The sequence below is a fragment of the Parasteatoda tepidariorum genome, chromosome 2, assembly GCF_982258835.1.
Source record: "Parasteatoda tepidariorum strain Cologne lab strain chromosome 2, Ptep-v5.0, whole genome shotgun sequence".
In the NCBI taxonomy this organism is placed as follows: Eukaryota; Metazoa; Arthropoda; class Arachnida; order Araneae; family Theridiidae; genus Parasteatoda; species Parasteatoda tepidariorum.
In genome coordinates this window covers 101233950-101246657 of record NC_141756.1, presented here as the reverse complement: position 1 = coordinate 101246657, position 12708 = coordinate 101233950, and the positions used below count along the sequence as shown (strand labels likewise).

The 12708-nt window shown below is 33.6% G+C and overlaps 1 protein-coding gene across 4 annotated transcripts in view; it reads left to right on the top strand.

Annotated features, from left to right (window-relative positions):
• Nucleotides 1-12708, top strand: part of LOC107439279 (1-phosphatidylinositol 4,5-bisphosphate phosphodiesterase zeta-1) — an 80710-nt gene that overhangs the window by 41620 nt on the left and 26382 nt on the right. For all 4 annotated transcript variants that reach the window (XM_087157892.1, XM_087157890.1, XM_087157891.1 and 1 more), the window contains exons 9-12: nucleotides 3645-3732; nucleotides 9546-9663; nucleotides 10416-10501; nucleotides 10578-10698. In XM_087157892.1, coding sequence (XP_087014018.1) covers nucleotides 3645-3732; nucleotides 9546-9663; nucleotides 10416-10501; nucleotides 10578-10698 — 413 coding nt within the window. The remainder of the gene's footprint in view (nucleotides 1-3644; nucleotides 3733-9545; nucleotides 9664-10415; nucleotides 10502-10577; nucleotides 10699-12708) is intronic.

The following is a 12708-nucleotide window of genomic DNA, read 5'->3' as shown; positions in this document are numbered from 1 at the left end:
AAATTTTCAACTCAGCTTATTAATTAAGGTATTCGAAAGAAATTGACAATTCTGAGAAGATATAAATATCTCATTACTCCACGTTTTTATTTAATTTACTGGAATAGTTCATTTTTTAACTGAAATATTTGTGTAATTAACTGAAATAATTGTTGAAAATGTTGTAGGAGGTAAATTTTCAACTCAGCTTATTAATTAAGGTATTCGAAAGAAATTGACAATTCTGAGAAGATATAAATATCTCATTACTCCACGTTTTTATTTAATTTACTGGAATAGTTCATTTTTTAACTGAAATATTTGTGTAATTAACTGAAATAATTGTTGAAAATGTTGTAGGAGGTAAATTTTCAACTCAGCTTATTAATTAAGGTATTCGAAAGAAATTGACAATTCTGAGAAGATATAAATATCTCATTACTCCACGTTTTTATTTAATTTACTGGAATAGTTCATTTTTTAACTGAAATATTTGTGTAATTAACTGAAATAATTGTTGAAAATGTTGTAGGAGGTAAATTTTCAACTCAGCTTATTAATTAAGGTATTCGAAAGAAATTGACAATTCTGAGAAGATATAAATATCTCATTACTCCACGTTTTTATTTAATTTACTGGAATAGTTCATTTTTTAACTGAAATATTTGTGTAATTAACTGAAATAATTGTTGAAAATGTTGTAGGAGGTAAATTTTCAACTCAGCTTATTAATTAAGGTATTCGAAAGAAATTGACAATTCTGAGAAGATATAAATATCTCATTACTCCACGTTTTTATTTAATTTACTGGAATAGTTCATTTTTTAACTGAAATATTTGTGTAATTAACTGAAATAATTGTTGAAAATGTTGTAGGAGGTAAATTTTCAACTCAGCTTATTAATTAAGGTATTCGAAAGAAATTGACAATTCTGAGAAGATATAAATATCTCATTACTCCACGTTTTTATTTAATTTACTGGAATAGTTCATTTTTTAACTGAAATATTTGTGTAATTAACTGAAATAATTGTTGAAAATGTTGTAGGAGGTAAATTTTCAACTCAGCTTATTAATTAAGGTATTCGAAAGAAATTGACAATTCCGAGAAGATATAAATATCTCATTACTCCACGTTTTTATTTAATTTACTGGAATAGTTCATTTTTTAACTGAAATATTTGTGTAATTAACTGAAATAATTGTTGAAAATGTTGTAGGAGGTAAATTTTCAACTCAGCTTATTAATTAAGGTATTCGAAAGAAATTGACAATTCTGAGAAGATATAAATATCTCATTACTCCACGTTTTTATTTAATTTACTGGAATAGTTCATTTTTTAACTGAAATATTTGTGTAATTAACTGAAATAATTGTTGAAAATGTTGTAGGAGGTAAATTTTCAACTCAGCTTATTAATTAAGGTATTCGAAAGAAATTGACAATTCTGAGAAGATATAAATATCTCATTACTCCACGTTTTTATTTAATTTACTGGAATAGTTCATTTTTTAACTGAAATATTTGTGTAATTAACTGAAATAATTGTTGAAAATGTTGTAGGAGGTAAATTTTCAACTCAGCTTATTAATTAAGGTATTCGAAAGAAATTGACAATTCTGAGAAGATATAAATATCTCATTACTCCACGTTTTTATTTAATTTACTGGAATAGTTCATTTTTTAACTGAAATATTTGTGTAATTAACTGAAATAATTGTTGAAAATGTTGTAGGAGGTAAATTTTCAACTCAGCTTATTAATTAAGGTATTCGAAAGAAATTTATTATTCTAAGAAGATATAAATATCTCATTACTCCAACTTTTTATTTAATTTTCAGGAATAGTTAATTTTTTTAAACCGAAATATTTGTATAATTAACTGAAATAATTGCATGAGTCATTTCGTTATACATTTCGACATATTTCTCTACATTTTCTTTCCCGAGTGGAGAACGAAGTATTATTTTCTCGTTATTTGAATTTTTCCCTTCTCAAACGCAGATAAAATCTTTGCCTAACTCAGGTAAGAAGCAACTTTTAAAAATATCCATGAGCGCGAAGATTTGTTTACAATTTATGCGAGTGCTGCAAAGTTTGTTTAAAGTAAGAATTCCCCTAGCCATTCGTCTGGACCCGTGTCGGTGACTATGGTAACGAGGTATAACTATTTCAAGTAGGGGTGTGGAGTCACTGTTTAGGACAGGTTTTGGATCTGGTCATCGAGAAAAATCTTTTTCTTTGGTCTATTGTGTTAAACCTAGAGTGAAGAGAAGCTATAGTTTGTCTAAGCTAAGAACTCCTCCCCCCACAAAGTCTGAGGCCGTGTGGTGCTATGGAAACAAGAAAGGCGCATTTTAAGGAGGGTAGCTCCACTCTAGATCTAACACAATAGACCGAAGAGATTCCCTTTCTCTCGCCGACCCGACCCAAAACCACTCCAAAACCCCGCACCCCTTTTCGAAATAGTCATACCTCGTTACCATAGTCACCGCCACAAGTCCAGACGAATGTCTGGAGGAGTTCTTAATTTAGACAAACTATACCCTCCCTGAAATGCGCTATTCTTGTTTCCATAGCAGCTGACAGCCTCAGACTTTGCGGCTGAGGGAGTTTTTACCGTAGACAAACTATATTGAAGTGAACCTCTCAGTGAGGTTTATTAGATAAAAAACAGTTGCCTAATTGGTAAGTGGAGGTGCCAGACTCCTGGAAAGACTCATGATATAGGCACCGAGAATAATCGCTATGAGAACCACATATATAGTAAATACTACCTATAGATGCTTGCCTCAGTAAAGCTAAGCGTAGATGGCACTGGGGTGCAAAATTAGCCGTAAGACTTCCGGTTTAATACTTTCGACAAACTTTTATGCCCAAATTTGGAGGGAAAAAAACGCGCCATTCTGTATTATTATAACTGTAATGTTTTCAATATAACGCATTCTTTCAATCCAACTGTCAACAAAACAAACAACAAATGAATTCGGAAGACTCCCCAAGCTTGCCATGATGATACCCAAAATATAACAAACGGTGCTATTTAACACAAATATAGCGCCGAATAAGGGATAGCATTCAAAACATGGCAAACCTTTCACTTTATTTATGGCTGTGATATTAAAATTGTTAAATTTGTTTTAGGTTCACGACGCGTTAGAATTTATAAATTACAAAAATCTCTTATGAATGGTAAAACTACGCGTAAAATTAAGCACAAATCCACAAAAATAAAACTTCCTAGAATGTTAAGCCTGCTCACACATCGTAACATGAGCGGAGGGATACACCGGAAGTTTTCTAAATTTCTTCCGTCATCCATCTACAGATAACTTTCCATTTTTTTAAAATTTTAATTTGGAAATATACTGGAGATGTTTTGTTTTTAGATCATCTCCTAGATTTTAATGTTTCTTATTTTATCTATACGTAACAATTTTTACACTTTTGTACATAATAACTGAAATAAAGGGGCTGTTGAATATTTGTTTAGTTTGTGAACCCATTAGCAAGCAAAAAAGGGCGGAGTTCTTATAATGAACGTGTCCATCTGTAGTGGACACTCTCTGTTTTCTATGAATAGATACTGATATAAGTATTTATATCTGTAGAACTATGTTATTCTTGTAAATACACAAGTTAAAAAATTTCTTTTTTTGTATAGATGCGTTTAAATGTTGAAGAATGCGAGGATCTAATATCTGAATATGAACCGGATGAAAATAAAATCCCTGGATACCTTTCTTTGGAAGGTACGTTTCAAAAATTAAATTTATATTTAAGTACCGTAAACCGGGGCGAGTCTACCCATCCAGGGGCGAGTCTACCCATTTTAGTTTTATTTAATTTTCACTATTTTAAATTGCAAATAAAAAAAAATTTACCGACGGAGGACTTAGTTCAGACTCTAAGGAAGATGGCGCTGTAGTAGTTTGATCCGTTTTTATTTATTTGGTGCCTTTTTAACCGACCTGTTCAAACGTCTTTTGAGAGATTTGTATTGAAAATCAGCAAACTTTTAGTTGGTGCTCCGTAAGTATATTATTATTATCACTATTTTCACTTTGGTTAAGTGATAAACTTATCTAAGACTAAGATTACATTAATTTTATATGGAAAAAAACAAAAAGAATGTAAGTTTTGCTGTTGTAAACAAAAAACCAGAATTCGCGGGGCGAGTCTACCCATTCGTATTTAGTTTTAGTAAAGCATAATAATATAATTTAGAACTTTGTTTATATTAAAATTAAGTCATTTTAAATGAATTTGAGTATATTATTTTAATTTTGAATTGATAAATTTATCATTAATAAGAAAATTTATAGGTTAAATATAAATGTAAATATAAAATATGTTTATTTTACCTATTTTTTCAATTTTTATACAACAAAATTAACTTTTTTTATTTAATGCAAGTTAAATAAATTATTATTTATAAATTATTATTACCTCCCAAAAGAATGGAAAAAGGATTTTTCATGATTCCCAATGTTTGAATTTCGATTTTGTTAATAATCTTTAATTATTATTATTTATTAATTATTTAATTGTAAATTTATATTGATTTAAATTTATTTTTATCAACAATAATCAGAAATTTTTTTTATTTTATAATGTTAATGATTATAAAAACAAAACTGTGATCAAAATGTGATAATCGATCAAATACGCAATTTGTGTTATTTTATGAATAAAAATATGGAATATATAATAAAGTTATGAATTTTACTTCATAAATATCCTATATAATAACTAAAATAACAATTTAATAGTAAAAATTGATTATTTACAATGTTAACATTAATTTTAGTAGAATGGGTAGACTCGCCCCATACGTCAGCAGTTTTATAAAAATATACAGTAACAGCGTAACTGTTAATATTTTCTAAAATCGATTTCACAGCTTTAAAGAGGGATAAATAGCGATTTCGAAACACCTATTAAAAGCCTTTTTTCTTTAATATTTACAAAAGTTTGACCACTTGAAAGTTGACAAACTGAAAAAATGGGTAGACTCGCCCCGGTTTACGGTATCTCATAAAATAAATACATGTAGAGAAAAAGAGTTTTAAAAGTAACGATTACTGTAAAAATTATTTTAATGAATATTTTGTTTTATTTTTGGTGATAGAAAACTTCAATTTAAAAAAAAAATATTTATTAAAGTTGGACTTTAAAGTATTTATAATAATGAACACACAGTTTCCGTAACTGTTATTCTACACCTAAGTATTTTTACTCATTTTTTTAAGCAACTAAGTATTTTTACTAATTGTTTTTAAGCAACTAAGTATTTTTACTCATTTTTATTGCAACTTCAGGCTACTTATATACCAGCATGTTTTTTTTTCAGGCTTATTTACTCAGGTAAATTGAATGTAGGCATAAAATTTTCATTTTGCCAGGGCTTAATTGTATGACTATCAATACATAAAATTTATTTGCGGCGTCAAAATCATTTGAAATTAAACTTATAAATCTAAGAATGAAATGCTACCACTTCACATATAAATTCCTGCGAAACATTCTTAGAAACTAGGCATAATAGTATCGATACTTGTCATAAGAAAACTATTAATAAGGAAAGTATGTCGATACAGATGTGTTACTGGAAGGTCAGAAAGTAACGATACTAAACACTAACGAAACAAAAGATCAACGTTGTTGATCATTTATAGTCATTAAGATTCTTTTTACGCCAGTCTGGTGCATTTAAGAGGACTCCATACCACGGGAGAAATTTTCATCGCAAATGCTCTTTCACTCCATATCTAATTTAAAATATAGAAAATGTGAGTTCAGACAAATCTACAGTAAGCCATGTAGTGTAATTTGCAGATTTTTTTTCTTCTTCATAATATCAAAATGTAAACAAATTATTGGAAAAGAACTTCTCCATTACGTAATCCAGTGTTTCCCAAAGTGTGGTGCGCGTTCTTATGCGAAATATCTTGCAACAAACGAAAATTTCAAAATTTTTTTATTTAAAAACAAATCTAGCCATAAAAATTTACGATTACGTATTTTTCTTTTGGCTACTTTTTACAGAGTTAACAGTTAATAATTAGTGGTGTCAACAGCCAGTTGTGATTTTTAATTTTGTGCAATTTTTTTTTATAGTAAAAAATACATTCATTTTTTTATTAGTCTGCACAGCGTTACTAAAAATTTAGAAAGGGTACACAAAAGTCATAAGTTTGGGAAACACTGGCGTAATCCTATGTTATCTCTGTTATCTAATTGTAGAATGTAGTAATCCTAATCCTAGAATGCGTAATCCTAGATTTTCTCATAATTTATTTTCATTTTGATATTTTGAAACTTTCTTTTCAGTATTTGAAACATTATGACTTACTTTAGGTTTGCTTGCACTCTCTTTTTCTATACTTTGAATTTCAAATTACTTGCGGAGATGCAAGAGAATTTTGCAATGAAAAGATTATCCCGTAGTATGGCGTCCTCCATCGCTTGCAGACTCTCTAGCTGAGGGCAATTTTTCACCCACTTCGCCTAATTAGTTTCCTTCATCCCTCATGTGACACGAGGAAGTGGAATATGTCCCATCCACGCCCCATCTTCTATTTCCTCAGTCTCGTTTTGGCCCCTCGGTACAGTTTGTCTAGAGTAAGGACTCCCCTAGCCATTCGTCTAGACACAAGGCGGTGAATATGGTATCGAGGTATTTCAGGTATAGTTTGCCTACGGTAAGAACTCCCCCCGCCACTAAGTCTGAGGCCGTCTGCTGCTATGGGAACAAGAATAGCGTATTTCAGGGAGGGTAGCTTCTCTTCACTCTAGAGCTAACACAATAGACTGAAGAAAAAGATTTACTTTTTCTCACCAACCCGAAACCTGACCTAAACATTGATCCCACACCTCTACTTGAAAAAGTTGTACCTCGTTACCATAGTCACTGCCACGAGTCCAGACGAATGGCTAGGGGAGTTCTTTCTTTAGACGAACTATAGGGGTGTTAGGTCGTTGTTTAGGACAGGTTTTGGCTCAGGTCAGAGAGAGAAAAGGAATAAAATTTATACGTTAGCTCTAGAGTGAGGAGAAGCTACCCTCTCTGAAATGCGCTATTCTTGTTTCCATAACAACAGACGGCCTCTGTGGATGGGGGAGTTCTGATAGTAGACAAACTCTACAGTTGCTCATTTGAAATCACGTAAGTTTAAAAGATTTTGAAAATCCTGGGTGGAGCTTTAGTTTGAAAGAAGTTTTCTTGAAATTTATATTATAACCGTCATTGAACAGTCAACCCAATTTTGGGTTTACTACTACCATTGTTCAATTCCGTAGCCTTGTAATTTTGAACCCAATCCAGAAGATAAGGGAACTCCTGGATCAAGTATTGGGAGAAATTTGACGTTGTAGAGGACTTTTTGATGAAACTAACCCACATTCCATTACATGGTGAGGAAAACTTCGAAAACCGCCCATGGTAAAACTGACTTCAAGGGGACTCTAGTTTGTGATCCGTCTACCACTGAGGATATTTTACGTCTGCACTGTGGTCGGTGCAAGCCGGATGCGGAACTCGTGTCGACCAGCTTACGCTGGGATTTGAAACCGCCTCATAGGAAGGCGAACGCTCTATGCCTTTGAGCTGTTACGGCTCTTTCTTGAGATTTTATATCCGTCGTTGAACAGCCGACCCAATTTTGGGTTTACGACTACTAATGCTCAACTCCGTAGCCTTGTAATTTTGAACCCAATCCAGAAGACAAGGAACTCCTGGATCAGTACCCGCAGAGGTATTGATTTGTTATGGGAACATGGAGGACTTTGCGACTCCACAGATTTAACGTGCCTCATTCACCATTTACTACACGGGGAATCTTCGGCCGGCGGGGATCGAACATAAGAACTCTTGGACATGGGCCCAGTGCCCTGCCAACCAGGCTATCCCGGCCTTTTGTCTTCTCTTGAAATTTAGTAGGTTTCCAAGTTTCTCACCCATAAAGTAGGACGGCTTTAACTATTGAATAAAAAATGAGCAGTTTCAACTTGATTGTTAACGCTGAAGAAATACATTTATTATTCAGAAGGATACTATCAATGCAAACTTCCGATGTGTGTTTTAGTCTATTTATAACTATAGAAACGATATATATTTTATTTTAACACGTCATTAATTCATTCCTGACTGTTCTTGCAAAGTTTAGTCAAGTGATATGAAAGTAAGTTTGGGGAACCAAAAAATATACTGGGATAAATTCAGCGACTTTTGCAGGCTTATAACGGTGTAAATTATTGATATGTAGCTCGTAACACTAAAATTAAGTGATATCTAGGTTCTGTAGTAAATATGGTATCAACATAATTATCTAAAAAAATGTTCTTTGGGTTCTTTTAACGGGTCAGAGAGAACAGGGAAAACCTGGAATTGTCAGAGAATTTTATTGTAACTATAAAAAGCAGGGAATAGTCAGGGAAAGTTGCAATTTTTTACAAAAAAAACCTGGAAAATTCCTATATCATACCTAGAAAATAACCAGTCTTAGAATTGTCAATAACAGCAATCTGTTATTGAGATCAAATTTAAATAATTTTAACGTCTATTACAAATTATTTCATAAAATTCCACTATTTAGTGAAACTTTTCCATGTTTCCATTCTCATTCTACGAGGCTCATCCAGAAAGTAAGTTTCCCGAATTTTTTTTAAAAAAAGAACTCACACTTTAAGGATTATATTTACTGGCAACAAGTACAGCAATGCTTAAGCTGTTTTTCAACATAACTACCACTGGATTTGAGTCACTTGTCGTATCGTGGGATCAACTTTTGTATCCCTCTGTCATAGAACTCTGCAGCCTGTGAATGGAACCAGCGTGTGACAGACGTCTACCGTTACTGTGAAACACTGCAGAAATTGTGACTTCCCATTCAAAACAAGAGTCGTGGAATGTTTACTGCAGGTGTTGTGCTCCTCCATGACAATACTTGTCCACATACGGGATGACGCACAGCAGCTGTTTTGACAGAATTTGGCTGGGAGTTGTTTGATCATCCACCCTACAGCCCTGATATTGCTCTCAGTGATTTTCCCGTTTTCCTGTACCTCAAGAAATTCCTGTCCTCCGGTGAGCGTTTTGGCAACGACGAAGAGCTGAAGATGTCTGTCACACGTTGGTTCCATTCACAGGCGGCAGAGTTCTACGACAGAGGGATACAAAATTTGATTCCACGATACGACAAGTGTCTCAATTCTGGTGGTGGCTATGTTGAAAAGTAGCTGAAACATTGCTGTACTTGCTAATAAACATGTTCCTGAAAGTGTGAGTTCTTTTTTTTTCATAAATTAGGGAAACTTACTTTCTTCACAAAATCTAATATTTGATATTACAAATAAATTAAAAGTTTTCTGATGCAAAATTGCATGGTATAGATAAAATATGGTATGGATTTTCACTAAAATTTACCTGACATACCTGAAAAAATCGAGGAATTTATTTTTAAATTTCTGAAATTGAGAGGGAACCCTGTTTTAATCGTTTGCGAAATGGTAAAACAACTGTCCGCATATTAAGATAGAATAACAATATAAAAATTTGTTTCAGGCTTCCAGAGACTAATGTTATCAGATGCTCAAGATGTTTTTAATCAACAACATCGAGTCATTTATCAAGATATGACTCATCCCTTAACGCATTACTACATTTCATCCTCTCACAACACGTAAGTCACCTTCTTCTTCTTGAAAAAGAAAAATCAATTGGCAGTATAGTTTGTCTAGCGTAATAACTCCCCTAGCCATTCGTCTGGAGGTCACTGTTTAGGACAAGTGTTGGCTCAGATCGGCGAGAGAAATGGAATATTTTTCTTCTATTGTGTTAGTGAAGAGAAGCTACCCTCCCTGAATGCGCTATTCTTGTTTCCAGAGCAGCAGACGACCTCAGACTTCGTGTTTGGGGGAGTTCTTACAGTAGACAAACTATACAAACATCGGTTTACAAAATATGAAAAACTTTTTTCTTTCTTAAAGAATACTTTTTTTATGCCGTTCACTTATTATAGAACTGTGGCTGTGTGGCGCAGTTGGTTTGTCGTCGGCCTTCTGAGCCCAAGTCTGCGGGTTCGATCCCCGGCCCAGACACCGGTTTTCGGGATGTAGAAAATCCTCAGCGGCCATGTCGTATGATTATGCGGCATGTAAAAGATCCCTGGAGTGCCTTATTGGCTCTTGGCATTTCCGGCAAAATTAAATTCCTAGTGCAGCATCCAAATAGAGTCTCGGTGCTGCCATCTAGTGTGGCAGAAACTAGACGTCCAAATAAACATGTATCTCACCCATTGTGGTGGTCCTGAAAGAGTGGATACCACCTCTGGAGAACGCACTAGGTCTGCTCATCGGCAAGACCGATTGTGCAGCTCATTGGAAATAAAAAACTTATTATAGAACTTGGAATATTCATTTTGTTTCTCTATAGATATCTGATTGGAGGTCAGCTTATTGGGGACAGCAGTATAGAAGGTTACATACAAGCCTTGACCAGAGGTTGTAGATGTTTAGAATGTAAGTAACATCTCCCCTTATCTGTTTTTTTTTGTTTATTTAGTTTTTGTTTCATGCTTTTTTTTTCTTTTCTTAGTGGACACGTGGGACGGACCCGACGAAGAACCTATTATATTCCACGGCTATACAATCACAAGTAGAATATTTTTAAGGGATGTTCTGGAAGCTATAAAGAAATATGCCTTCAAAACTTCGCAGTAAGAACCATTTTTTATGCAACTTGAGGCATTAACTGTAACTTTCTTCCCTATTTTGTGACCGTGTGGGTGTGCTTTTAGAATAAAAACGTCGATAAATGAGTTCCATAAAGAAATTTTCGCTAAAGGGAGGATCGAAATTTTTGCAGTTAAGTAAATGTTACATTTTTTATTCGGTGTGGTCCATTCAAAAGTATGGAATAATGACTTTTAAAACTTAACTAACAATTAGTTTACAGTTTGCAAAATAACCTTTCAGCTTTTAACTCACAATCTTAATGGTTCGAGAGAGAATTAAGGAGTGTAGGCGATGTATGTATTTTGAGTTATTAAATCAAACACAAAAACTCAGAATAAACACAATATTTTTGATACTTAATTTGATACTTAAACTCTGGACAATGTATGACTTCAATAATTTACTATTTACTAAGTTCCTTGTGGTTATTTAACCTGTCTCTGAAATTAATTAAATCGATACAATTCGCAGTCAGTTATGAAACTCGTTTATTCATAACTAATTCCTTACTAAAAATATTTTTCAGAAAGAAATCATTATTTTACTATGACATAATGGAAAAATGGGAGTAAAAATCTTCACATCATTTTAAACTTCGTAATTTGAAATGACAAAAATTACATTTTGACAGAAATCAAATTTTTTTTATAAAAAAAAAGCTTTATTGATTCTAAATTATTCGGCTGATTTCGATTAAAATTCAGACTTTCCCATTTAAAATTACAAAATTTAAATCAATGTAAAAATTTGTGTACCTTACATTTAAAAAAAAAATTCGCTCATTGTGAAATTATTTAAAAATGAATAACATGCAATTATAAACAATGTGTTTTTAATAGAATTATCTTTAGTTGATGAATTTTATAATCCAGTATTCAACGAAATGCGAAAAAGAACGTGAAATTGTTCAAATTTTCTGCTACTCTCCAGACTATACCATATCTTCCGGAATATATTCTGGCATGCAAAAATTAAGGACAAAATGTTTTCCATTTCGTCCTCAATTCTAGAATATTAACTATTCGTACTAGCATAACAACAAAACATTCCGTTACAACGGAGGTCATTAAGAAGACCTATCACGTTATGGCAAAGTGGAAAACCACAGAAACGGTTACCACTGAACCACTGCTAGGCGGAATTTAAAGGGGATTCTAATCCATGATCTGTCTATCACTAAATATATTTTCCATCAGAATTGTAGTCGGTGCGAGCCGGGTGCAGAATTCGTATCGATCAGCCATCACTGGGATTCGAACCTTTCTTCACGCATCCGTTTCTCAAGCTTTTTCCATTACAAATATCATCATCAGTAATTCACGCTTCGACTTTCTTCCAACTTCCTAATGATTCGATCTTGCCTAAACTCATCCAGATGTCGTCTTCTGTGTTGTCTGTTAGCCATATCACGCAGTGACAACAAATTCACTTCGTTTAAACTGGTATACCGTGCAATACCATTCACACAGATATTGTGCGGCTTTCAGGAGAACTCCTTCAGACATGAGTCTCGCGTCGTGGCGGGTACTAAGGTTACGAGGAATAGTCACTTCAAATAGGGGTGTGCGGTGAATAGTTTTGTCTTGATCTTGGCAAAGGTCAGCGCGAGTTAACCACTCGAGACCGTTATTCCTCCATTGCACCCCCATTAGAAATGGGCTCTCGCTTGTTACCATAGTAGTAGACAGCCCCAGACTTTTGATCTGGAGTAGTTCTCCTCAAAGCCGCACAATATCTATGTGAATGGTATTGCTCGGTATACCAATTTAAACGAAGTGAATTTGTTGTCACTGAGTGATATGGCTAACAGACAACACAGAAGACGACATCTGGAGGAGTTTACGCGAGATCGAATCATTGGGAAGTTGGAAGAAGGTCGAAGTGTGAATTAGTGATAAAGTTATTTGCAATGGCTTGAGAAACGGATGAGGCTCGAATCCCTGTGATGGCTGGTCGATACGAATTCCGCACCCGGCTCGCACCGACCATAA